Consider the following 25,682-nt stretch of genomic DNA (forward strand, 5'->3'; position numbering starts at 1 on the left):
AGTGACACGATTTTTGAGAGTGCAGCTGAAAAGTGGGTTGAAGTGGGTGAATTTTCCTTATTGCCTTGAAAAACGAACGGCAGCAACGGCAGAAAGTGGCATTGGCTTTGAGAGGGGGCAATCAACGCATTTGCACACTTGCATAACAACGACAACGATATCGCTAGCGCTCCCGGAGCGCAACGGTGGTGGTGGTGGCGCACGGAAACGGATTAAGGCACCAGCTCACGGTAGCGGATTCGATAAAATCGATGGCTTTAGATTTGCTTGGTCGTCAGAAAATGCCATTAGATGGATCCTCGTCGAAGCAACCTGCGGTCGGCTCTTCCTCGGCTAGTGGAGGTTCCGCCGGGGTTGGTACTACGGCAGGCGTCGTGGGACCAGCTGGAGTTGCTGGGGTTGGTGTGGGAGGAAGTGCCACTGGACCGGCAGTAACGGGTGCGACGGCCGGTTGTGTCAGCGGGACCTCCGTCATGGGCAAACAGCTAACCGCAAAACGCTCATTAAAGCTGGGCAGTTTGGCGGAAGACATAATGCCTGGATCGTTGGGAGGAGGCGAGGAACCGTTCCGAGCACGACTGCATCATCTGTTTTCGCAGATCGAGAAGGAGTTTGAACTATTGCATGTAGAAAACATGAGCTGTAAGTACGCTGGACCGAAAGTAATTGGGACATTTCGTGAACATTTGCTTTATCCCTGCTTTTGTTTTTTTTTGCAGTGCGTGAAAAGTTGGAAGCTGTCGCTGGAACTCCGCGTGATTCAACCGTCGGTGAGAGGCTTCCTATGCAGGACGCATTCGAGGTGGATGGATCGGTAAATAAGAGCTTCAAATCGAAGCTTGGCAGTGCAGGCAGCAAAGTAAAGGCGGGCCACAAGCTGCGAGCACAGACGAGTCGCATCGTTTCAAGCTTCAAGGCTCAGTCCGTCGTCAGTTCGCTAGTGCGCGAATTCTGCGGCCACAAGGACGGTGTTTGGCAGGTCAGCACGAAAGCCGGTCAGCCTATCATCGGCACCGCTTCGGCCGATCACAGTGCATGCATTTGGGGCATCGATACGGGACGATGTCTGCTGCAATATCAGGGCCACAGTGGATCGGTCAACTCGATCAAGTTTCATCCGACGCGTGACATTGTGCTGACTGGCAGTGGAGATGCCACCGCTCAAATATGGCAAGCTGCCGTGAACTGGGAGGTACCGGCACGAAAGGGTCATTCCTCGGAGGAGGAACTCGAAGAAGAGGAGGAAGGACCGTACGAAGAAAAGGAACGGATTGATGTGTTGCGGACGCCGTTGTGTGAATTTTCCGGCCCCGGAGGACATACGGCGGTGGTGGTAGCAGCCGACTGGCTACCCGGTGGAGATCAGGTCATAACGGCCAGCTGGGATCGGACAGCGATTCTGTGGGACGTGGAAACACGGGAGCCGTTGCATCCACTGTGCGGCCACGATCACGAGCTGACCCACGCGTCGGCCCATCCGAGCCAACGGCTCGTTGTGACTGCTTCACGCGATTCCACTTTCCGGCTGTGGGATTTCCGTGACCCCATTCCGGCGGTTTCAGTTTTCCAAGGACACACTGAGTAAGAAAGCGTCTGCGAATCTCCTCCTGGCAAGTCCTGTAAATTTAATTGTCGTTTTCTTCCAGAAATGTAACCTCTACAGTATTCACACGTGATGACAAGGTAGTCTCCGGATCAGATGACCGTTCGGTGAAGGTATGGGAGCTGCGTAACATGCGGTCTGCGCTTACAACCATCCGCACGGATTCCGCCGTGAATCGGTTGGCCGTGTCGGCCAGCGGTGTGATCGCCATCCCGCACGATAATCGCCATATTCGGCTGTTCGATCTGAACGGACAGCGCATTGCCCGGTTACCCCGTACGAGCCGCCAAGGCCATCGACGTATGGTATCCGCGGTCGCCTGGACCGAGGATATCAGCTCAAACTGCAATCTCTTCTCGAGCGGTTTCGATCGGCGAGTGTTAGGCTGGGGCGTTTGCTTGCCACCCAAAGACAACTGAGCAGCTAATTCATGTGTATATCAAGCAGGTAATCGAGGCGGAGGATCGAAGCTGAGCAGGAAGCACATGTTGTTTTTCGTTGTTTCGTTCGTTACATTGTTTTAGTTTAATCGATAATGGTTATTTTTTGTATGTTTCGTTGCGCGTTGCATTGCCACCAACTACTTAGTCATTAGAGTACACGGTACAGTAAGCTTCCCAGTGATGCTGCGTCAGACGAAGGAATTGTTAAATTGGAATCGAAATCGATACTCGCTAGACGAAATTATTATTCTGCTACATGTTTTTGGATCTACAACCATACTTGTTCTAGTACTTTCACTTTGCGTCAGCATCTTAAATGTGCAGGATTTCGGGAGGTTTCTTTTCTTCCTTGTTTCATTGCTATGAAGGGATAAAAAAGTCACGAGGTACACTTATTGAGAAGAATCTCATTCACATTCTGGGTATATTTATATGTGGTTTTAGGTCATTTCTATATTGTAAGCATTTTTTTTTTCTTCAATAGAAATATTTATGTTGAGGGACAGCTACCTTACAAAACTAATTAGATTATTTGAATACTGGGAGAAAAAAAGCACACAATTACCAGTTTTGCGCCACATAGCAACACCTTAATTTTCCAAGCATAAGCAGCAGATAGGATGTACCAGGAGGCAACACAGAACAATATTTAAATACAGTCACTAACGGCACCTCACGGAAATGGAAGGGAAATCTAATGTCCCAACTATAGTTTAACTAGCATCAGTTTTGGGTGGAACAGTTTGGGCCGTTCCAGGGTACGGGTTAGTAGAATGTTAAGGAAGAATGTGTATTATCACTTAGAAGGATAAGGAAGAATAGCCACAGACATGTAGAACTGCATAATTGAAACGATGAACAAACCATCACAGTTCCGTCACGGACAATGGACAGTAGACTGGAGCCCATTATTTTTAACGCTACACGTTACAAAGATTTATTGATGATCGGATGGACGATGGTTGACTTTGAAGAGCATTGTGGGTAATCGAGACGACAAGCAAAATACCAAAAGCAAGTGCGAACGCACGGCTGGTACTCAATTCGGATGTAATCTTGTGATGTAAACAAACACACTTGGAGAAAGGAAACAATACTATCAACTAACAAACAACCATCGGCTGTATATTCTTTACGAAAAGACGGAAAGAAAGAACGAACCGTTCAAGGCGGAAGTTAAAACGATTAATGTATATTTTTGGTACATGAGCCGCAACCGTCCACCTACGTGAGCTGTTGCACTTCTACAGAGAAACTCCACAGCTGCGACGGTGCACCACGGCGGCACTCGGATGCACCGACATCATCCCTGACGAGATTTTCCAAGCACATCCCGCTTGCTTGGTGTATCAGTGTACCGCCCTGCCGTTGCCACCGTTGTCCATCCCTATCGTCCGTTCGCGGAAGGTTACTCTTCTGGCGACAGCGTTCTACCGCGACGAAACCATTACGCACCGTAAGACAAACCGCACGGTCCGTACTTAACTGACCGTTGGTTTTATGTAGCGCCCACTGCAGCTGCCCTTCGTTTCCGTCCATATCACGTGCCCCACAGTCCACCAATGTGATGTCATTCTCGCTCAATCGTTTACGCGTTCTTGCCGATGCTGGCATTCTCTTTGGCTTAACGGCAAGACATCGTTCGCCGTGTCGTAGCTGCCCGAAAGCGACATTGTTCTCGTTGGGAAGCTTCAGGTCGAGGAACACGTTCTGCAGGTACCAGCTGAATTTGCGACAGTTTAACGACCGTCGCAGGTGCTGCTGCTGTGTAATCGATCCCGCATCGATCGGTACCGCCTCTGGGCGGGCTTCGTAGAAGAAGTTCTGGAACTCATCCATCCAAACGAGTGCCACACGTTTCGTGTTGCTGTAACAGCAAACGGATGTCGATACAATTGCGTTCAACGCACCTTTACAAGTGCTTACTTACCGTAGATACGTCACATGGCTGCCGTCGGGTAGAAAGCTGAACGGATGCTTGCGCCGGAAGACGTGCCCAACACGAGAACAGGGCACCACCTCCACGTGTGCACCGCACATCCACGCTTTCAGGGACATCTCGAGCGATTCGCCACCCCAAATGTCCATACCCGGATCGAACCCTCCCAGCTGCTCGAACAGATTCTTCGCCACGATAAATATGCCTCCGGAGATGGCAGGGCTGTAGAACGGTAACGATTCATCGTGTCGCCGATGCTCGAACTCTTCCTCGGCGATTGGCAACCAGCGAAAGTGAAGGCTCCAATCGAAGCCGCCCCGCAACCGGGCACTGTTTGCCCGATACTCGAACGTACGCGGATCGATGATGTCGATCACCGGACTAAGGATGGCAGTCGCGTCGATCGCGAGACGATCGTGCAGCGGTTCCAGCCAGCCCCGATTCACCTCACAATGGCTGTCCAGAAACAGGATGTAGCTTCCACTCGCGTACGTCGCCCCAATGTTTCTGGAGCGTATCAGTCCTGCACACGGAAAGTGATGAATTAAACGCTGCATTTGAATGCAATAACGCTTTCCAGCAAGTATTACCTTGTCGCACCGAATTTCGGTAGTATCTCACGAGTGGTATTTGGTTTAATGATTCGTAATACCTAACATCCTGAGGTTTTCTACCAATTTTCGCAGGATGCTCCAAGCTGCTGCGCTCATGATTGTCGCTGCAGTCATCGATCAGGATAATTTCGTGCAACATATCGGGCGGAGTACGCTGCAGGATGCTGGCGATCGTTCGCAACAGTGCGGAGGTAGCTTCATTATGGAACGTTATTATCACAGTTGTAGTACGCCCAGGAGTCGTGAGGTAGGTGCGCTGTTGGCAGCTAAAAAGATAAGTTCAAAGTGTGCATTGTTGAGTTGTTTTGTATCAAGTTATCATTGTTAAAACCCCTGCATTGTTTTTAAACATGTTAACAAACACTTAGTTACAAGACTAATGAATAACATTCAGCTGTACGATACACCACTTGTTGGCTAGGCTGCTAGGCGAGAACAGCGTACACACTCTGCCTGACCTCGGTACGCATCATTAGTAGACCGAGTCCCGTAGGAGCGGCACTCACTGCTTCGGGTCCAGGGGCAGGCAACCCCGATTGTCGTATACCACACACGAAAACAGCTTAAATCCGTAAATTCTTATTTTCCGATGCGAATGTATCCAAAGCCACACGGAACCGGTGAATCAGTTCGATGACATTCAAGCTCATGAGGCGGCATAATCTGTGTGTTGACGGTGGCGGTGAAGCCTTCAAATCGAATAATGAAGCATATGTAAATAACTCGTTTCAACATACTACTCTAGCCAAGCTCCAAAAGCCATTACGCCAGTTGATAACAGACGCTAATATGTATAGGGCCTGCCGACTTCCTGCTAGAGATCCAAATATTTTGAATACTTATTTAAATTTCATTTCCCAGTCCACCCCAATGGGTGGCGGTGATGGAACCTAGCCTATGGTGAGCATGAGCCGTGAGATATAACATGTAATCACGCATTCATCAATTCGAGTGGATTACGACTACCAACAGGACAATGTAGATTTATGTGTGGTGTGTGATTGGATTTCTCAATACCTGTTTGAGCTCAGCTTCCAATTTGATTGAATTTTATTCGATTTTACCTTTAATTAATTTAATTGGAAATGAATAAGTTATATTATTCTTAAAGTTATAAGTATTATAGTTATAGTATTACAGTGTTAGTACCTATACTATAACAAGTACTAGTTATAAGTATTCATTATTTATATCATTACTCCCATTTGTTTTAATGACCCATTTTATACCCGGGAAATAATGGAATTTAGCCTAATATTTTTTTTTCGTTTAAAAATAAATTCCGTTTTTTAAATATATAATTTTATCAGCGGATCTATTATATTATGCTAATGAATATGATGTTGAATGAAATCGGATTCACGGCCGAGTACAACCTGGATCAGGTGACCTTTCACTGTTTGGAGAAGGAAATGTCTTCAAACGACTGTGAATTGTATCTTAGATTAAGCTACCTTTACTTGTAAGCAATACGGCCTGGCCCTTCTTCTTGAATAACAAAAATCCGTTTTTAACTTTTTTATAAGTTTTTCTATCTTTTCAGCTTATTCAAAAATGGACGATGTTTAGAAGAATTTTTCCTGGTTTGTGTGGAAGGACAATGGAGGAACTGCTACAATGACGAACTCTATGCGCTGTACGGCGAACTTACTGTCGTATAGCGGATTAGACTCGCCTGGCTCCTGTGGGCTGATCACGTCATGAGAATGACACCGAACAACTCAGCCCGTAAAGTCTTTTTAAGTCGTCCACGTGGACAGAGGAGGCGGTTTGACTGAGAGGTTTAGAGGACACGTGCAGCAGGTCAAGCCCACGAAGCGATTGTAGCACCTGATAAGTAAGTAAGTTCTTCCTAGTTTTTAGTATCAATCGATCATGATCTTTCTGTGGGTCTAAGCGTACGCGAAGCCTCTGATATCTGCAACCATGTAGAGCAGGAAAAGGACCAAAGTAACGATTATCGTGTTAATTTTGTGAGTATTTACTCGAGCTCAACATGACAACGGTTGAAGCAAAGCGACACACGTTCATTGAGCAAAATTGATGCTTCTTGTGGACTCGACCTCTTGTAAGGTTTTCCCCTTGTGAACGAGACCGCTCAGTCCGCTTACCGTTAAACCCGCCACTGAAACAAACTGTCTTGAAATTACATGTTTAGTATTTGGTAGCTCCTCCTTTGGTTTTAATTACTTCAAAGATTTGTTTTAACATTGAGGGTTTTGTTCTGTTTGAGAGGCGATTTGATTTCTGCAATCTCTTATGCACACTTTGATGTCCTGTAGGATGTTGATTGAAAAACTTTGATGCCAACTGTCCCTTGGCGCAAAACTTCGATGCCATTATTCTCCAAAGAATCTGGATAAGGTCACAATACAATCTGCAGTTTGGCCATGAACAATGATTTTTTTCTGACTCCAACAATTCATTTGATTGATGTGATGCATGAAATTAGGCAGTATTTTGCTCCAAATCATCCGGATAATCCTGCAGATACAGAATCAAAACATCTTCCAGGAGTTCACAGTAAGTGTTCTTCGTTCTCGTGGACATTCAGCAGATAGGATGGATTAGGATAGCCTATCGTAATAGAGAGGTTTGTTCAGAAGATTTCTTTAATGTGCTGTACTCACTTTTGGTACAATGGAGAAAGAACTGATATAATAACGCTCTATGTTCGTTAGTGACGGCGTTCGCCGTCGTCAATGTCGTGCAGCGAATTATACGTTCGTTAAGTTCCATTGGGCTGGACAGGCTGGATTAACCGGCATGCGGCCGGTCCGTATTTGACATGCTACTGCACTTCGGTTTAACCCTATCGTTCTGTGTTCCGTGTTCCGTTTAATTTATTTCCTGATAGTTAAATATCTATTTTGTATTAATGGTAGAGTTAATATCAATTCTCAATAACTCTTGAAAATACTGCTATACTGACACTGATTAATACAGGATCTTTACCTGGACATGTCGTACTCTCATTACACTTTATCTATAAGGTTTTTTTAATTGCACCCTAGTGCGGCATATGTGCATAGTTCGAAGCATTAAACCTTTAGCCAAACAAACAGACGAATGTTGGACAGTATTAACAACAATTCCCATAATGTCATATTCTCTATTACCTCAAACTATTGCGTACGCCTTATATGAACATTTTTGTCCATTAATTTAGAAAAGAAATTTGAAGAAGTCTCTCTAAATAATATCAACAACAAGAACAACTGGGAATTTTAATTAGCCACATCACTAAACCAAAGAGGCAAGCAATTAATGGCCAGTACGTTACGTACCGTATGTGAGAAGCATTAACGTGACAGTCAGACGAACAAAACTGTTTGGTGTAAAGGTGATGTGCTGCATAATGATCTCCTGTTTCCAAACATATTCCACTTTAACGATCACAGCATTATCGTATGGGGGAGCTTTTATGCATATTTTGGTAACGTTTATCCAATTATAATTTATTACCATTTGTTTGATTTTTTTTTTGCTTCCAGTTGTTTCGAGTGTAGATACACTGGCGTCGATTTCAAGTGGATTACAAAATGGTGTCCAATCCAATTTTTTACTAAATAAAAGAAATAACTTTTAAAAACCCTTCATGTTGAATGACTTACAAACAAACGCATGTTATCACTATAGAATCAACCTTTTATTGCTTCGAACCCCAACACTTCGTTAGCTTAGTCTCAATTGATGTTGAAATGTTAGCGCAGAACAGATAACAATGTGCGAGTTTGTTGTTATGTTTGTGTTTTTCAATGGTTCAATACATAGGTATGAATCCTTCTGCCAACAATCGTGCGTGAAGTTGCATGATTATCTGCGCCAAGCTCACACCATCGTCAATCAAATCCGATGAGTTGCTGAACACACTTGACCGTTTTTACTACTGCGAAGCAACTGAGCCCATCCTCGGCTCCTTGCTTTGGGGTCAATAACTGGCGAGAAAATCCCCACAAACTGCGAAGTGATTCGTTCCTGCTGATTAGCGGAATGTCTTATAGCGGCCTACGCCTGTTGCTTTCGACCACGTGCGGGCAATGTTTCGATGGGTAAGCGATGAAAAACGCCGGTCAAGATTGTTTACCAACGGGTTCAAATTTAATCGGCACACAGCCAGTGGTTCTAAACCTGTACGCGTGTGTAATGCTCAACATGATTTATTCTCGTAACTTGTTATTATTACCCAATTGAACATTAATTAAACAATACATCAATAAAGGCCTTGAATTCGTGTCTCGGCACTCGAAACACACCTGGATAGGTTCCACGTGGCAAGGATTACACCGCCTACGGGATAAAAATAATCTTACCGGGTCATTAAATGGTATGCATATGACTTAGGAAAACACGTCTCCACGTAAACTATCTTAAAATGACCTTCAGGGGTTATAATTTACTAGCCTCATTAGTTTAAATTTGTTCCTAAACATTCTAGTTCCAAATCAGAAAGATGTTGTATTATGCAAAAAGAGTGCTATTACAAAAATAAATATTTAAATATGAATATAAAATATATTTTTAAATTCCAACTATTTTCCTATTATTGTAAAAAAGTTATTTAAAAGCCATAAATCTTAAAACACTTTTACAGCTTGAAACCAAAATAGTTTTTCCTTATTTTTATTTCATTTTATTATTGAGAATTACGGCTGCCGTAAATGTGTCAGCCTTATGTGGGCTGTAGACCATATTTTTCTTTTACTTAGATTATCGAGCCTTTGAGTCACTATGGCACCTCATATTATTTCTAATAATTCTTATTCTAATTGTTATAATCGTTTCTAATATTTTTCCTAATTATTTCTTTTTTAAGTAAAGAAATAAGTTTAAAAAAATCAACAACGTAAAACATCTTATTTAAACATGCAAATATCTTCTTGCAAGCGCTGGTCAAAATGAGATTCGATCTACAACCTTCGCTGTATTTCGGTGAATTCTCGAAACACCGGGTCATAGAAACATACAAACACTTTATAGGTCGCTTGTGGAACTAAAGACGAAGAATACAGCTTTCGATATGTGTCTTCAATACGGTTCGTTCAATAAACGTTTAAATATTATTCTGGAAATTCTTTTCTTAGATAAAAACTTTAACGAATGATTAATAAACATTTCATTTGCTAAATATTTGCTAATATGCCAATTATATTCACTGTGCTTGTTCAATTACTGATTTCAAACCCCACATTTCGAGGTTTTTACATTGTTATGTTACACACTGTGTCCACATTTTATAGCTGGGTGTGGTGATTGGCATCCAACTCCGGCACAAATCGGACTAGTATATATTGTTTCTCATTGTGTTGATAATTTCGCAAAGAACTCGGACGAAGAGTTTGGGGTGGTTTTTTTTTTTTCGTTAGAACGGCCTGGTCGTATCGACTTATTTTACCACGTAGCCGGATAGTCAGTCCTTGCTACGGGGGATTGGCCCGGATGGGATTTTGGTCCAGTCCGTTCGTGTGAAGACGGCGCCGCGACCATCATGCCACCGGGCCGCCCCTGTTTGGTTAATTCCTAGCGAACAAAACTCCATCACGGGTCGATCATGAAACGTAGAAACAGAAGCGTATCTGTTATTTCAAGCGGGTGTAAACAACGGATTGAGAGATGGTTTTAATATGGCATAGCACAGCCCTCAACGGTTTTCCGGTTAGGAAATCCAGAAAATTTTACTGCTCTCAACAATGTGTGATAGTTACAATCTGCACACACACTGTGCCACCATTTGCGAGAAAAAAAACCCACGTCAATGTGAGGGAACAGCACGATTATTATGTTCCACCCTGAACATGAATCCCGCATAAAACTGTAACTACTCACTTTGGATGACGCGTATCGGGAATGGGCCGTTCGGCACCGAGTCGATCGCTAACCGTACGGTTAAAGTGATGCTGTTCGAACGGCACCGCTGTAGTCACGAGGGCTGGACCACCGCCCCCGGACGGTGGTGCTGGTTCTTCCATGGCCCATCCATGCCAGAGCCTGCGTACCACCTGCAGCCCGCCGATGAGATTCTGCTCCGCCTGGTCCTGATCTACCTTGCGCCGCATCTTCGGCATGTGAAACAGATACAGGTTGTTGCAGCAGAAGAACAGGACGCCAAACGCCACGATCAGCAGAAAGACGATCGGTTTTTTGCGCTGAAGCTTCATTCTGCCGGCCTCGTTCGCATCTCGTTGGCGGAGGGCGTCGGAGTCGGTGAGGTTCGCAATGCGGGGCTAAGACGAATTAACACTGTTCGCACCGTGGAAGTTGGTGCCCGGTGGCCACTTTGCAGCCGGGCAAGATCTTTCGGAGACGTCGTGCGGCACTGTGGCCCGGACAAAGAGCGCACCGCTGCTGTAGGCACTTCAATTTAGACTAATTTGCACCACGTACATTCCGTTCGATCGGCGATCTATCTCTCAAACAAAGACCGCCGTTGCGCATGATCTTGTTGCTGTCCACTCAGAATCGCTACCATCCACGCATGCTGCAACCGCGCTGTTGTCGCGGGTCTGCATAATTCATTCGCACTAAACATACACAGTTTGCAGCCGGCATATGCACTGGTTGCTTGTTCGAAACGGGTAATTCCCGGCCGTTCGGGGCGGCCACTTCGCCCTTTGCGATGATTTTCCTGTTTGAATTGGTTCTGTGTCTCCCGCTCTTTGGCTAATGGAACTCGCGCCGTTTGGCTGTGCCTTTTATTACAATCGCGAACGCGACATCTCGGAACTCTCTCGGACCCGATGGCCACTTTCTACCGTGCCACAGCAGTACGTCACACGCCGATAAGAAACGCACTCGTCATTCGCGCTCTCTGTTTACAGTAGACCTGATGCACAGTCGGCGGTTCACCGAATCGCACTATCGATCCGGCCACGTCAAGGTAATGGCGAAAATTGAACACAATTCACCGCGTTGCGTTGAGGTAGCTTACTGAGCACGCATCCCGCAATGTGTGCACCGGACATGAACGACGCTGTACGTGCACATCCTGGGACATCCGAATCTCACGTTCTTCCCGTTTCCTTACACACCGCACACAAACACCCTCACACACAGCGAACACATCTAATCACGTAATACGCGCAACCCTCTAATCCCGCGCACTGCCAGCGAACAGCTCACAGGTGCTCTGCTCCCCACGGTGAACTCGCGTAATCAATCGATGCGTCAAGGCCAGAAACGAAATCAGTTTTGCGTGATGGCTGATGCCCGACCGACTAATGGAGCCCGTCCACCTATCGCGTACGTGTGGCGGTGCTTTGCCACCGACCTTTGTCGCACGGTCACTGGACGGACCGGCCGGAATAGCCGGCGCCAGAATCGATTGCGTTTCAGCTCGAACGTCCGCACGCGGTTTTTTTTTTTCGTTTTACCTTGCCAGGTTCCGGGTCTTGTTGGCGGTTCGCTTTGTGTCTCTTCGTGTGCCCTAGCCTAATCGCGACAAGCAACGCCGTTCGGCCGTTCCTGAGCTCCGTCGCTGGTGCCGGCTAGATCGTAACTGCTTTCCTCTGTGGTGTGTCCCGCGGCGCGTTCGAAAATCCACCGCCCATTCGAGCTCTGCCTCGCAGCCTATCTCTCACTCTTACACGTTCGCTCTCGTACGTACGCCAAGCTCTCTCTCTCTCTCTCTCTCTTTCTGGACAGGCTACGCTACGAAATGCGTGGAGTCCACGAATCGATGGGCCCGATCATCCTTCGTCATTTGGTTTTCTTCTATTCCTCAGCTCAATCGATCAGCACTTCGCAACCGTTGGAATGCTTTCGCCGAAAGATGCGGTTTGCTTGCATGCTAATGGAACGACCCGCTTCACCGAAGGGAACAGCGCCACATGAGGGATCTGTCCTCTGTTTGGTCTGTACTGTCGCGATTAGTGTACCTGGAATTTGACAGATAGCGTTCGGAACAGTAGAGCTGCCCTGAGTGATAGATGGAAATTTGGGGAGAATATTGTATTTTCTGTCACAGTTTGCTCATGAGACCTCTCCCTCCCGTGCCCGTTTCGCGGGGAGACGTTTGTAACCGACATATACTCAAGACGGGTTAGTTCCGCCAACATTTGCATTGTATGTTAGCGTTTAATCGTGGAAACCGATGGTACACGTTCTCACTGCTCGAATGAATAAGCCCATTGAGCAGGCAGCTCAATCTGTTCCTCGGTAACCACCCATCGATCGGTCCCTTCTTTACTTTACGATCGTGGGCTGTCGTCGTTGTTGATAAGTGAGCATCTTCTTATGCAACATGCACTGCGCCGATAGCTGTAATCACGTTCAACACCTCCGTGCCGGCTTCACTTTCCTCCCCCTCACACCCATTTCAACTGGCTACCACGTACGATTGGGTTTTCCGTTCATCGCTCTATCGTGAGTGCGTGGTTTTGGTTTTGTTTTGTTTCCCAACTTCATATTTACCCCGCTCAAATGTTTGGAGCTCGGGTGTGTGCTTTTTGCACTTTGCTGCTAAAAGAAAACTTTGTTTTCTTCAACGATCATTTCTGTCCATTGACAATTTCCCATCGAAAAGTTGCGCTCCTAGCCTGCTCAGCGGTCGCAAGTACGCCCATCCTACCATTAAATGCCGAATTCCGTTCGTTTGTTATTCCGGGCGTAAGGTGTAAACTGAATTTGCATACCACCGAGCCATCCCTACCTGAATTGACTGTTGACTGCAGTAATGCGCTTATTTGTCGATTTATCGTTTTGGTTGTGTTTGTTGAGTCTGATTGACCAAAGCAAACCGGCCGCTATGGCGTGAAGGCATTTTTGCGTAATCTCGACATTGGGCAATTTGTTTTCAAAGGTTCACAACCTTAACCGTTCAAGGCATGTTGTGTGTGTTTTTTATAATGATATTTTCTTTCGATAAAAAACACGTAGCTCAGGGTAGATGATTTTGGCGTTGGCTTTACCCCTTCAAACCCTTCCCCTAAGCTCGACTGTAGTGTTGGGAGTTGTTTTTTTCGCCATTTTGCCATTTTGCCGAGCGCAGTAATTGTTCAATAATTGCTTCCGGGTGCAGATTTTTGCCGTGACGTAGCCCGTTTGACCGTCAGAAGGAACTACAGACACAAAAAAAACCTTCACCTAACAGGCTTCGACAGCTCCAGCAGTTACAGTGTGAATGGGTGGCAACGAAACATAAGTTATCCGGCTTGCCGGGGTGAGATGCGTTCATCATTTTGTGGTGCGCAAATTACGCATTGCACTTTACGGTCAATCCGCGCGATTGTTTATGCACTTGGGCACGTGATTGCTTTATGTTCAGCATCCAGCATGTTTGCTTGGAGGTTCCCCCGCTGTTTGCTTCCGTTTTAGCAGATCAATGTTTATGCACGGTAATGGGGAGTGTTGTCTAGTTTGGCGTGTTTACACGCGCAAAAGAAGCATGTAGCTGAAGTAAAAATCGCCGTGCACTTCTTTGCACGAGCGAACAACTTAGATGGATACAATGTACAGTATATACTTTATTAGAATTTAAGAAGATGAGATTAGTATTTAAGATGACAACACTTACCTGCTTATTTAAAACTCAAATCTCATTTGATCCCATCTGTGGACATATCCTGTCCAGTTGTTAGTGATGATCATACCAAGCAAACGGAGGATCATCTTTTCGTTTGCATGTTTCAATTCGTTTGTTCTTATAATCAGTTCCGTTCTGTTTTCTACTCGTATGAAACGATCAGGTCGTTTTACTACTTGTTTCTTATTTTGCTATTTCATGAAAGTTTTATAATTGCGTAAACATATCTCTCGTTCATAGTACAAGCGTGAAATGTTAGTTGCGCAACTTAGTAAGGACCCTTTATTTGTATTTTGTCTGTTTTTAAAAGATTTATTAAAAACACATACTAAATAGACATTTGCTAATTTTATAGGAAATATTGGGTAACTCCGAATACTACATTAATATCTCTTAACCGTCTTCCTTCGGCTTTGCAAGTAATTCACAATTCAAACCATTTTTTTCTCGCATGTGTCAACGAAGAGAAATGTCGATTTTCTGATAGTGTCTAGCGATAAAGATAGTACCCTTTCTCATATAGGTTTTCGCCGATTTGGCATCAAAGGGCAAGCGATGTTTTATGAATAATTTTCGATTTAATGTTAATTTATTGGATTCGATATTATTCTCTAGTGCTGGTTTACCTTAAATTAGGCATCACATGGTAGTGTACACCGATCTGGTCCCCTCAGTACAACATCTTCGAGCGCTTTTAAGCTTCCTGCGCCAAAATTTTCGTCACTGTCGAAATCACATCCATAGCCATCCATCCATTCTGTAGCCCTTTTCTATCCCATTTTGGGACAGCACGGTTGTGTATTAGTAGCGACGCCGAGCTTCACACGACAGGATTGGCCCAAAATCCAATCCGAACCAAATTCTCCCTTGCGCAAGGACTAATTACTAAGCCCCAGCAATGGCAGGCATATATGACCTAGTAAGGTCGTTATGCCAAGAAGAAGAGCCCTCGCTTTGATTTATTACGTTTTGGACAATTAAACATGAAGCGCCGGCTCACACGATCAAAAAACGAACGTGGCTTAGTTGTGGACCTAATTAGACATTAAAACAGGCGAAACATTTTTTTTAATCAAAGAAATTTAAAAACTAATTAATTTAATAATATGAAAGAGTATACGTTGATGAAAAGAACATTTTAAAAATTGATAACATTATTCAAACAGAGATACATATTCAGGCTGAAGTGCTTTAACCCTTGTGGTTAACCGCTACAAAAAAACAATCCAGCTATACACCAAATCAAGATGCTCCAGTTAATTCCCCTCCGTCGTACACACAAACACACACTTTGCTAGTCGATCTTCGTACGATGGAACAGATGATCACCACATCAGAGCAGACAGTGAGTGTATGCGCCTGTATTGGATGATGGTGATAACAGAAAACTTGTTCTGTGCAGCGCAGTGTCATCACTCACACACTTGCACGGTCGGTGGCAGCATCGATTACGCGGCACCAAACAAACGCAAATAAAAACAACGCTCAGCAGGCTGCGAACTATCACTTCCACTTGTCACTTGTTGAAAGGTTTGTGCAAATTTCCTTACTTTTATCAGCAGTTATTTGCTGTCTCAAATTTTCAGTGTGATAAAACCATCCAGGCAGTTTAGTGCAGCGGCAAAAACCAACATTCGCGATACTTGGGAAAGCTATTTACTCATTTTATCACTTCAAAACGCTGATAACGCAATGAATGCCGGGGGAGAATTAACCGGGTCGACTCCAGATAACAGCCAACATTCGGGCGCATCGGTCACGATCAAATCAATGGACAGTGTGGCTGAACAGCGCGGATCACAGACAGAAAGCTACGAAATGGTCGATACGGGCCGAAGCGAACCAGTAACGCTGACCGTGGATGGTTTCGGTACGGTAAAGCATCCCAAAACGGGTGCTACCGAGACGGTGAAACGGTTTACTTGGCAGAACACTAACGGTATGTCGGTGCAGGTTATATCATACGGGGCCATTATCACGGTAATGAAGGTCCCGGATCGCAACGGCCGCGTAGACGATGTGGTGCTCGGTTTCGACGACATACCCGGTTACCAGACGCCCAACAATCCATACTTTGGAGCAACCATTGGGCGCATTGCGAACCGTGTTGGAGGTGGCAAGTTTACGCTCAACGGGCAAGTGTACCAGGTGACGAAGAACTTTGAAAACCGGCACCAATTGCATGGTGGCAAGATTGGGTTCGATAAGTACAATTGGGATGCGTTCGTCGATGGGACTGTGGTGACGCTTACTCACTCGTCCCCGGATGGTGACGAAGGATACCCTGGCGCAGTAATGGTAAGCGTCCGATACGAGCTAAAGGCTGACAACCGATTCGAAGCCCTTTTCAAGGCAGTATCAACAAAACCCACACCGATTAATCTAACCAACCACTCGTACTTTAACTTGGCGGGTCATGTAAGTGTAAGGGCTATGGCCTATATCCCATATTAAATTACAATTATCTTTACAGTTTCAATGTAAGTTGTCTTTTCCAACAGTCAACAGGCCATGAGGAAATCTATCGCCATGTTGTTAGCATCAACGCAGATAAGATTACCGACACCGATGCCGATTCTATACCAAGTGGTAAATTCATCTGCGTCGGTGGCACACCCTATGATTTGCGCATACCGCGCGAACTTGGCCCAGCTATGGCGAAAACTGTCGGTGAAGGATTCGATGATAACTTCTGCATCACCAAGGGTACCGAGCAGGGTCGAACTTTTATCGCCCGTGTAATTCATCCGCATAGTGGACGAGTGCTGGAGATGTACACCGACCAGCCGGGTGTGCAATTTTACACAAGCAACTTTATGCCGGATCCAAACAAAAATGTAAGATCGTTTACCAGTTAGCAAAAGATGGTTTTGTAAAGACGCCTTCCTTTTTCCCAGATTCGCCCAAAACAGGCAAACGCTCCGGAATATTATGACGTAACTCGTCTCGAACCGGTCATTCCCGAAGGTGTGGCCGATCCTCCGATTCGAGGGAAGGGTGGAGCGAAATACTGCAAACACGGTGCATTCTGTTTGGAAACACAAAATTTTCCCGATGCAATCAATCATACCAACTTCCCATCGGCTGTGTTAAACCCTGGGGCACTGTACGTGCATGAGGTAGTATATAAATTTGACGTGCTTCGTGACCAATAGCGACCAAAATCTGTACAATGACGGATTTCCACACGAAACAGTTTTGTAAGAATCGTACCAGGGAAGAAATAAATTGTTTCTACTTATTTCATATCATTTTTTTATTTCCCCATGATGACGGTATTTGCTGTATTATGAACGCGGCTTGCTTTTGGTACCTGGCTGCACAATTGATACCTGTCTGCACTTTACATTTTTCTATGATCAAGAAATTTGTTACTGGAGAACGAACTAGAAGGCCAAACGACAGCACTCCAAAACGTAAGCTCATGGGAATTACTACTAGGGACATGTGTGTAGATTTTATGCTCCCTAGTGAGAGTCTAAATTTACGATACTTAAATCAATTTGAGATGCTGCGTATTGCACAATGGAAGTATATACTTCCATGTTCCAATACGGAGGGTACTATAGTCTTATACTGTCTCTGAAGAAATTTCTGAGGAAATCAGAAATGAAGAAGAAATCACTGAGGAAATCTGACGGATGTATGTTTTTACTTATATTGTCACAAAAAATAATACGCACAACAACAGCTGCCACTAGCATGCATCGTCGGCAACGATTTCTCCCGACTCCTTCCATTCTTTTGCTTCACCCTTCGACGGTAAACGGAAACGGAACTCTTCCTTGAAGTGATCATACACTTGCTCGCCTAAATTGATCATATCGACTGCCAGGCTCTTCTCATCTGTTTTCCATTGACGTTCGGTTGATCCGCCAAACAGCTCCATTCGCAGTAGCGTAACCATCGTGGGGTTGAGGTATCGTTTAATGTTGTTAAATAGTTGAGCCTTAGTAAGCTGCGGACCCTTTTCCATGACTACCTTTGCCGGTGCGGCTGCAGCAGGAATAATCACAGGCTGTGGTTCCGGACGATTCGCAAGATCTTGCACTAGCTTCTTGAGTTCGGCTAATTCGCGAATATTCTGATCCATTTTTTTCGATAATACTGGATCTAGGACGGGCACTGTGACGGTTGCGGGGGTTGGCAGTACGACGCTATCAACGGTAGAGATCGGCATGTCATGTTGATCGTTCACAGAAGACGATGATTCACCCGGCTCATCGATGCATTGTATTTCGTCATGAATGTAAACATCCAAATTGTCGTCGTCGGCAAACGTAGGTTCACCATTTTCGTCGCTAATGATCGTTGCTTTAGTTTTATGGTGCATCGAATTCACTTTCTTATTCAGCAATTGCAGAAGACGCTCTTTTCCTTTCGGTTCGTGTTTAATACGTATCACTTCGCATGGTGTGCCGGCTTTGTTGCGAATCATCGTTTCCGAGTTTAATATTTTAATTTTTTTAATCGGAGGCTCTGCCGTTTTACTCCTTCGCACGGTATGTTGCATTTGTATTTGCTCGATCTAAAGAGAATGTAAAAATAAATTAGGTACATAAACGAATGATTTCTCCCAATCAAACATCTTCTTACCTTTATCGTAGTTTTCTCCGCAGATGCTCCTTCTAATGCCCCATCTTTGGGCGATTGGCTATCAAATTCTACACCCGTTTCCACATTTATTATAGTGCCGTCCGGTTTCGGCATCAACCGAGGGATTGCCAGTTTCGTCAGGCGATCGCACAGTTCATTCATAAACATTTTACGTTCAAAGTGTTCCTGACACACGACCTTGTTGCAAAGCTTGTCATTCGGTAGATCCAAAAATTCTTTACGGTTAGCGTTCTTTACCCATACCTGCATCCGTTCCGGATCACGCACGGGAAACCGAAAGTAGTGCAACTCCTTCCGTATAGACGTTGCATTTTCACATTCACGGAACGTACATCTACATCCACCCATCTTTGAACAATGAGTGCAAAATGTGTTACATTAAAAAAAAAAAGAACGGTTTAGCACCTAATATGAACGTTGAAATAGCTGAATAAGAGCGTTGAAACACAAACAAATTAGTTTGCACGCCTTTGCAAACAGAACTACCGCCGCAGCGTTGTAGTGATTTATTTACGATGGTTTGTTTACACCAACGCCAAAAAAAACCGTTGACATTGGTTTGACAGTAAATCCGCACAGGGTGTCTCGCGGTTGTCAAAATCGATTATTTTAAAATATGGAGACCGTTGAAATATTTCATTACATCGATTTTAAAACAATTTTCGTATGGTGTGCACCACGTGGTTATCGAATATTAACCGATTTGTTTCTAACATAGTAAGGTATATTTAAGCGGTATTTTCACAGGTATTTTTTAAACTGTTGCAGGAGAACTATTTTGATAAAAATACTATTATAGCGATAAATAAAAACCGTGATACAAACAAATGCTTAAATGATAATCTCTCCTAGATCTTGATCCGAGCAGAGTTTGTACTGCTTGGTAAGCTCCCTAATTACAAACATAAAACTAAAAACCAACATGTTTCTAACATTAATCGGATAGTAGCAAAGGATAAGTTACGAAGAAACCTTTGTTATGTGATTAATTATCCATATACAAACGATAATGTCACTATCGTTGAAGGACAACGATTCTTCCATGATGGGAAAAGAATGGATTAATACAATCGCTTCGTACTACTCGGTGTGGGTAATTCGTTGTTATATTGTCACTCCCACTTGTACATTTCCACCATGTTGCTCGAATGACGTTTTCTACCATATTTTCTCAAATTAGACCTTAGCGTGATGTCATCTCACCAAACCACAGTTTAAACCACCATATCTGCAAAGAATGATTATGTTACCCCACCGGCGGTAGAGGCAATACTAGTTGATGACGCAACCAAACGATAGCGCTGATAACGGTCGAATTCATAAAATAAATTTGTAGCCGACGCTCAAGTGGCACTGTCATTCCGCTGCTGCCACAAGTGATTGGGTACTTTCCGTGTGCTGCGGTCGCAAACGTCTTCACGGTATGGATTTCTATCATCTTCCTCTGTCGGCTCCGTGCCAGGCCGTTCGTTTAACTGCCAAAGCCCTCGGTCTTCATTTGAATCTGAAGGAGGTTGATCTAATGAATGGGGAGCATCTGAAGCCAGAATTCCTGAAGGTGCGTATGCAGCTATTCTAATCAGCCGAACCGCGTACAAATTGGTGTCGTAACTTGCTTCGATTGATCCACCTCACAGATTAACCCGCAACACGTCATCCCGACGCTTGTCGACAATGACTTTGTGCTGTGGGAATCGAGAGCGATCCTGACGTACCTGTGCGAAAAGTATGGCAAAAACGATAGCCTCTATCCGAAAGATCCGAAAAAGCGCGCTTTGGTAAACCAGCGCCTATTCTTCGACATGGGAACACTGTATCAGCGGTTCTCGAAGGTATTCTACCCGGTCATGATGGAGGGCAAAGAGCTGGTTGCGGAAGATGTTGTGAAGCTGGACGAAGCGCTCGATTTTTTGGAAATTTTCCTCGACAAGACAGCATTCGCGGCGGGCGATAAGCTGACGGTGGCGGATTTGAGCCTGCTGGCGAGCATCACAACAATCCAAGTGGCTTGTGAGTATGACTTTAGCAAGTATGCGAACATTCAACGCTGGTACGCACAGCTGAAGGAATCCGTCGCGGGATACCATGAAATTTGCTTTGAAGGAGCCACCCTGTTCCGAGCAACATTCAACGCGGACAAGAAGTAATCATTACGTACTGACGATAGTAGTGGCACAATAAAACCCGGTGAATCCAGAGAAGAATGTGTCCCAGTGCAACCGAGTCTCACATACATTACCATCCGAACAGTGTGCTCATTCGTCCGCTTCATGAGTCGGGTGTCAGTAGGGGACACCAACGACAAAAAAATGCCACCACTAGATGGTTGCTTACTGCCCGCGTATGTCCCGGTCTGGGCCCCGACTTGTCGGTTGATAAACGTGCCGTGCCCGATTACGTACGATTAGATAAGATGACCGAGTGAAAGATGACAAACGCGAGATGGTTCACCAGTGCGCCTTGCATGGGTCCCCGCCGGTGGGAGCTTTATCAGTTGTTGCCACATCGTACCTGAAAGCGAAAGCCAATCCACGACCATGCCACTCGATCTGTACTACAGCATAATATCGCCTCCGTGTCGAGTGGTGCTGTTGTTTGCGAAATGGTTGAAATTGGAGCTGAACCTCATCGAGCTGGATGTGCTGAAACGGGAGCACTGCAAGCCGGAGTTTCTGAAGGTAACACCATGCTTGGAGACGAATTTTGGCCTTAAGGGTGCTAATGTAGATCGCTTTGTCTCTTGGTAGCTGAACCCACAACACTACATTCCCACGCTGGTCGATGGTGACGTTGTGGTCTGGGAGTCGAGCGCAGTCCTTATCTATCTGGCGGAAAAATACGGCACGGACGAAACTCTCTACCCGAAGGACATTGCACTGCGCGCCAAGGTAAACCAGCGGCTGTTCTACGACATCGGGACGCTGATGCGCAGCGTTACCACGTACTACCACCCCATCCTGATGGGGGGCGAAGGCAAGCTAGAGGACTTCAAGAAGGTGCAAGATGCGGTTGGCGTGCTGGACAGTTTCCTGCACGGCAGTCGCTGGACGGCCGGTGAGCATATAACGGTGGCCGATTTTGCCATTGCCGTCACGGTGGCCGCACTGGACGGTGTTCTAAACTTCGACTTTACTGTCTACCCGAATGTGCACCGTTGGTATGAGCAGTGCAAGCGCGAACTCGTTGGCTACACGGAGATCACGAAGGAAGCCACCCAGAAGACGCAAGCCTTCCTGGAGCGATTTCGTGCCATGCGAGCGGGCGAACAGCAGCAGCTGTGCAATCAGCAGCAACAACACAGCAAAGTGCAGCAGCAGCAGAAGGATGACCAGCACAAACAACACTACACCGAGCTGCAGACGCCGCCAAAGCCACGCGCACGTGAGTGCCCGAAAGCGGTTGCGCCAGCTATCCCCACGCCACTGGATGAAGCAAAATCGGATGAGTCGTCACGAATGTCCACAGGAGATTAGGGTCCGGCTGGGTGCTAGGCCCCATCCCGTGTGTGGGAAACGAAGTAACGCGATAAACATTGGTCGCATTACGGCTTCTGTGTCGCGCAAGCGTGAAGTCAATAAATGTGCCCAAACGTGCCAACGCTTATCGCTCGCCGATGGCGATGGACCGTGGCCGAGAAGTGATGCACAAGCAGTAAAGAAGCAATTTTTTGTACATTGTTATGCTGTCCCCCTGGCGATCGTACTATCGCGGTGCGTATCTTATCAGCTTATCACGCACGTTTAACCATCGCGATGCAAGTCACTGTTCCTTGTATCAGCCGTCATAAATAAACACCTGTAGCAACCATTGCCGGGCGTATTTGAGGGACACACGCTATACACATACATTTCGAGACAGCTTTATTCAACAACCGATCAATCGATAGACGGATTCGCGATCTCGTTCATTCGAGATTTACTTGCTCATTGACGCTAGCAGAGCTTCGAGATCAACCCTGCCCTGGGTACGCATCGTCTCCAGGTCCGGAATATGCGTTCCCATCGTGCTGAACCATCGCATGACGTTCGGGTAGGGCGTTAGATCGTAGTTTATCAAATCCAGCGAGCAAACGCTCACAAAGATGGAGAAATCGGCAATCGTTAACGATTGCCCCGCGACGTACGGTGAGCCGGTGAGATACATCTCCACAACCTCCACCGCACGTTTAATCTTCGCCAGGTTTTCGTCCGGGATCGGCTTTTTCCCCAAGTGAAGATTCAACGCCTCTAACGAGCTCCTCTGGAACGATCCACTATCGAAGAACAGACGCTGGTGGACGACCGAACGCTTAGCATGATCCTTCGGGTAGAGACTGTCGTCCAGCCCGTACTTCTCCGCCAGATAGATCAGAATGGCGTACGATTCGTAGACCACATGCCCATTGTCCACCAGCGTTGGAATGGTGTGCTGTGGATTTACCTAGGTGCGACACTGCACATTACTTGCACTGCTTGTTTGATTGACCCTTGCTATTACTGCTCAGTACATACCTTCTTAAGCGCTTCCAAATCCGTCGGATCGTAGATGCTCGTCACCTTGTGGTTTACCTCCAGGCCCATGTGTTTGAGCAGAAACGCCACCGGTTGACATGGCGCCGAACGTATGTGGTAGTACAGATCCATCCGGTGTTTTCGGTCACTGCTAGCAAACGGCACTGTACGCGAGGAAATTAATTGAACCGTACCACACGCATCATTTCCGCGCATCGTTATCTCACGAAGCGAACACATCTAATCAGTAGACTACAGGGGTTTTGGGGATGGTTCGTTCTCTTGTGCAGGTTTTTGATTACACTTTAAAAACTAATGATTTTCCTGGGGAATCTAGAAAGTTCAGCAATGAGCTGAACATTACTGCTGATGATGAGCATGATTCGGTACAACAAAGCGACTATTTCTTTGCCGTGTAATTTACTCCGTGATAAAAGCCCTGCAGTGTGTTGTTTTCTATTGAACAATTTTCGTTCGTTCTCTCTATCTCTATGACGTGGTATGAGTGAGCAGTTGTGTTACTGGTACAAATATTTCTCTAACAGCAAAGGAAACGCATCATCAGGTGTATAACAATAATTACATTGAAACGGCAATAGAGCGGCTACATCAGCTCTAACTGTCGTTTCATTTAGTCGTATTAGATTTTGTCTTAAAGCAGTGGACCATTCGCTCACATTGTTGATAGTAGTTCACTGTAGTTCTTTTTAACCTCTGCTGTTGTTTCTCCGTCGGCTTTCGGTTCTGCTTCTCGACGTGAATGTTTTCATAGATCTGCTTGTACAGTGTAGAGACATCGTCGAACAAACGTTGGTTGACAATGGAACGATCGGATCGTGCGGATAGAGTGTGCCATCGTTGGCGTTTCACGTTTCACCAGATAAAGGACGATTGCGTACGATTCAAACAATATGTTCCAGTTGTCTACAAGCAAAGGAAGGTTGGGATAGATCTGGAAGAGGTAAGCTTGATTGAAGTTGACCAAGTAGAGTATCTCATTCGGTAAGGTTTTCACCGCACTAGCGTACCTTCGATAATGCATCTAGCTCTACTGGATCGTATATGTTCGTTTTCTTGAGGTTTAATGTGATTCCTAAAGTAGTAATCCTTCTAAAGTAGAAAACTTTCCAGCACTCTTGTTAGCAACACAAAATTTTATAACAATACGGAACACAACAATTACTATCAAGGATTTACGATGTTTACGGAACATCTGCCGTGGATTAGCCTCGATAAGTTGAGTGAATAGTTTTGATTTTTACTTACCTGCCTTACCGATTCGAATGTAATTAACGTACGCATTTATTCGATATATATTTGCTTCATGTACAGTTTGTTTTCAGTATCACCGACAGTTCATCCATATGGAGTGACCTGCGGACATAGGGGTTTATTAGTTTTTTATACGTCTAAAAATTATTCTCATTGTTTTCAAAAAAAAATCGAATTATGTAGCCAGTATGTAGTTTAAAAAGAGTACAGAAGTAATACAGAAAAATAGTCGGGGCCCCTAACTTGTGATACACTTCGGGGTCCCTCTAGCATCCAGAGAGGGTTTAAGCGACGCTTGACGGGCCCATTTCTGGCACAATTCATACAGTTTTTCTTGTTAAACAGCTTTTTTCGGGGCCCTAAACACGGCGGGGCCCTAGGCGGCCGCCTACTCCGCCTACCGTTAGGTTAGGCCACTGAGTATCGCTGAGTTAAAGAAATAACGATGCAAACCTATTACATTCAGTCGAAACCGGCTCTTAAAACCACTACAATATTTTTACATATATTGTATATATATATTTTATATTGCATAATGAATATTAGTGTTATTATTTGGAATGAATATTAATATTATTAACCGGAGCAACAACCGCTTCGCGGTCTTGGCCTGCTGCAGGAGTTCTCTAAACTGCTGACGGTCGAGCGCCTTCGTCTGCCAATCCATTATCCCGGCCTTTCTGGCGGGCGCATCAACGCCATCGTTCCATATCGATTTGGGCCTACCACGCCGCCTGTCCACGTGGGCGACTTAAAAGGACTTCACGGGCTGGGTCGTTCGGTATCATTCTCATTACGTGACCAGCTCACCGGAGCCTGGGGAGACTAATTCGCTGTACGACAGTAAATTCGCCGTACAAAGCATGGAGTTCCTCATTGAAGCGGCTCCTCCAGTGTTCTTCCACACACACGGTTCCAAAAATCCTACTGAGCATCGTTCTCTCGAACGCGGCTTCGAGGGTTTCGTCAGTTTTGGACAAAGTTCATGTCTCAGAGACGTATGTGGGCACTGTACCTGTATAAGTTCTATATAGTTCCAGCTTCGTTTATCGAGATAGGTGTTTTGAGTGGAGAAGTTTCCTCAGACTGTAGAAAGACCGGTTGGCAGCCCGGCATACCGGTCTATGTCATCAGCGTATGCCAAGATCTCGATTAACCTATAGAAGATGGTCCCCGCAGTTTAC

The 25,682-nt window shown here is 45.4% G+C and overlaps 7 protein-coding genes across 7 annotated transcripts; 4 read left to right on the forward strand and 3 right to left on the reverse strand.

Annotated features, from left to right (window-relative positions):
* Positions 1 to 251: 251 nt before the first annotated feature.
* LOC128708267 (WD repeat-containing protein 37) lies at positions 252 to 2,022 on the forward strand. The gene is made up of 3 exons (XM_053803228.1): positions 252 to 642; positions 720 to 1,581; positions 1,647 to 2,022. Exons 1-3 carry the CDS (start codon positions 252 to 254, stop codon positions 2,020 to 2,022), a joined length of 1,629 nt encoding a protein of 542 aa, XP_053659203.1.
* A 1,248-nt stretch (positions 2,023 to 3,270) lies between these two features.
* On the reverse strand, positions 3,271 to 10,757 carry LOC128708731 (polypeptide N-acetylgalactosaminyltransferase 14-like). Its single transcript, XM_053803710.1, has 4 exons — positions 10,426 to 10,757; positions 4,576 to 4,865; positions 3,977 to 4,508; positions 3,271 to 3,913 (listed from the first exon to the last, which is right to left on the reverse strand). Exons 1-4 carry the CDS (start codon positions 10,755 to 10,757, stop codon positions 3,271 to 3,273), a joined length of 1,797 nt encoding a protein of 598 aa, XP_053659685.1.
* A 5,054-nt stretch (positions 10,758 to 15,811) lies between these two features.
* On the forward strand, positions 15,812 to 17,274 carry LOC128708952 (galactose mutarotase). The gene is made up of 3 exons (XM_053803934.1): positions 15,812 to 16,537; positions 16,621 to 16,956; positions 17,017 to 17,274. The coding sequence occupies exons 1-3, from the start codon at positions 15,812 to 15,814 to the stop codon at positions 17,272 to 17,274; spliced, it is 1,320 nt and encodes a 439-aa protein (XP_053659909.1).
* Positions 17,275 to 17,816: 542 nt separating this feature from the next.
* LOC128709019 (uncharacterized) lies at positions 17,817 to 19,084 on the reverse strand. Its single transcript, XM_053804003.1, has 2 exons — positions 18,716 to 19,084; positions 17,817 to 18,647 (listed from the first exon to the last, which is right to left on the reverse strand). The coding sequence occupies exons 1-2, from the start codon at positions 19,082 to 19,084 to the stop codon at positions 17,817 to 17,819; spliced, it is 1,200 nt and encodes a 399-aa protein (XP_053659978.1).
* Positions 19,085 to 20,150: 1,066 nt separating this feature from the next.
* On the forward strand, positions 20,151 to 20,883 carry LOC128709974 (glutathione S-transferase 1-1-like). Its single transcript, XM_053805013.1, has 2 exons — positions 20,151 to 20,294; positions 20,374 to 20,883. Exons 1-2 carry the CDS (start codon positions 20,160 to 20,162, stop codon positions 20,881 to 20,883), a joined length of 645 nt encoding a protein of 214 aa, XP_053660988.1. The 5' UTR covers positions 20,151 to 20,159.
* A 318-nt stretch (positions 20,884 to 21,201) lies between these two features.
* LOC128710142 (glutathione S-transferase 1-like) lies at positions 21,202 to 22,209 on the forward strand. The gene is made up of 2 exons (XM_053805183.1): positions 21,202 to 21,414; positions 21,484 to 22,209. Exons 1-2 carry the CDS (start codon positions 21,274 to 21,276, stop codon positions 22,207 to 22,209), a joined length of 867 nt encoding a protein of 288 aa, XP_053661158.1. The 5' UTR covers positions 21,202 to 21,273.
* A 442-nt stretch (positions 22,210 to 22,651) lies between these two features.
* On the reverse strand, positions 22,652 to 23,358 carry LOC128718093 (glutathione S-transferase 1-like). Its single transcript, XM_053811767.1, has 2 exons — positions 23,227 to 23,358; positions 22,652 to 23,155 (listed from the first exon to the last, which is right to left on the reverse strand). The coding sequence occupies exons 1-2, from the start codon at positions 23,356 to 23,358 to the stop codon at positions 22,652 to 22,654; spliced, it is 636 nt and encodes a 211-aa protein (XP_053667742.1).
* Positions 23,359 to 25,682: the final 2,324 nt, after the last annotated feature.

Source organism: Anopheles marshallii, chromosome 2 (assembly GCF_943734725.1).
Source record: "Anopheles marshallii chromosome 2, idAnoMarsDA_429_01, whole genome shotgun sequence".
Classification (NCBI taxonomy): domain Eukaryota; kingdom Metazoa; phylum Arthropoda; class Insecta; order Diptera; family Culicidae; genus Anopheles; species Anopheles marshallii.

What these genes read in the sequence shown, in the direction of transcription:
- LOC128708267 (XM_053803228.1), top strand. Translation starts at nt 252, where the DNA reads ATGGCTTTAGATTTGCTTGGTCGTCAGAAAATGCCATTAGATGGATCC. An exon ending in GCATGTAGAAAACATGAGCT is followed by an intron (nt 643 to 719) that starts GTAAGTACGCTG and finishes TTTTTTTTGCAG; the next exon opens with TGCGTGAAAAGTTGGAAGCT. An exon ending in GTTTTCCAAGGACACACTGA is followed by an intron (nt 1,582 to 1,646) that starts GTAAGAAAGCGT and finishes GTTTTCTTCCAG; the next exon opens with AAATGTAACCTCTACAGTAT.
- LOC128708731 (XM_053803710.1), bottom strand. Translation starts at nt 10,757, where the DNA reads ATGAAGCTTCAGCGCAAAAAACCGATCGTCTTTCTGCTGATCGTGGCG. An exon ending in CCCGATACGCGTCATCCAAA is followed by an intron (nt 4,866 to 10,425) that starts GTGAGTAGTTAC and finishes TTATCTTTTTAG; the next exon opens with CTGCCAACAGCGCACCTACC. An exon ending in AGCCATGTGACGTATCTACG is followed by an intron (nt 3,914 to 3,976) that starts GTAAGTAAGCAC and finishes TTGCTGTTACAG; the next exon opens with CAACACGAAACGTGTGGCAC.
- LOC128708952 (XM_053803934.1), top strand. Translation starts at nt 15,812, where the DNA reads ATGAATGCCGGGGGAGAATTAACCGGGTCGACTCCAGATAACAGCCAA. An exon ending in ACTTTAACTTGGCGGGTCAT is followed by an intron (nt 16,538 to 16,620) that starts GTAAGTGTAAGG and finishes CTTTTCCAACAG; the next exon opens with TCAACAGGCCATGAGGAAAT. An exon ending in TGCCGGATCCAAACAAAAAT is followed by an intron (nt 16,957 to 17,016) that starts GTAAGATCGTTT and finishes CCTTTTTCCCAG; the next exon opens with ATTCGCCCAAAACAGGCAAA.
- LOC128718093 (XM_053811767.1), bottom strand. Translation starts at nt 23,358, where the DNA reads ATGGATCTGTACTACCACATACGTTCGGCGCCATGTCAACCGGTGGCG. An exon ending in ATTTGGAAGCGCTTAAGAAG is followed by an intron (nt 23,156 to 23,226) that starts GTATGTACTGAG and finishes TGTCGCACCTAG; the next exon opens with GTAAATCCACAGCACACCAT.
- LOC128709974 (XM_053805013.1), top strand. Translation starts at nt 20,160, where the DNA reads ATGGATTTCTATCATCTTCCTCTGTCGGCTCCGTGCCAGGCCGTTCGT. An exon ending in TGAAGCCAGAATTCCTGAAG is followed by an intron (nt 20,295 to 20,373) that starts GTGCGTATGCAG and finishes TCCACCTCACAG; the next exon opens with ATTAACCCGCAACACGTCAT.
- LOC128710142 (XM_053805183.1), top strand. Translation starts at nt 21,274, where the DNA reads ATGCCACTCGATCTGTACTACAGCATAATATCGCCTCCGTGTCGAGTG. An exon ending in GCAAGCCGGAGTTTCTGAAG is followed by an intron (nt 21,415 to 21,483) that starts GTAACACCATGC and finishes GTCTCTTGGTAG; the next exon opens with CTGAACCCACAACACTACAT.
- LOC128709019 (XM_053804003.1), bottom strand. Translation starts at nt 19,084, where the DNA reads ATGGGTGGATGTAGATGTACGTTCCGTGAATGTGAAAATGCAACGTCT. An exon ending in CGGAGAAAACTACGATAAAG is followed by an intron (nt 18,648 to 18,715) that starts GTAAGAAGATGT and finishes CATTCTCTTTAG; the next exon opens with ATCGAGCAAATACAAATGCA.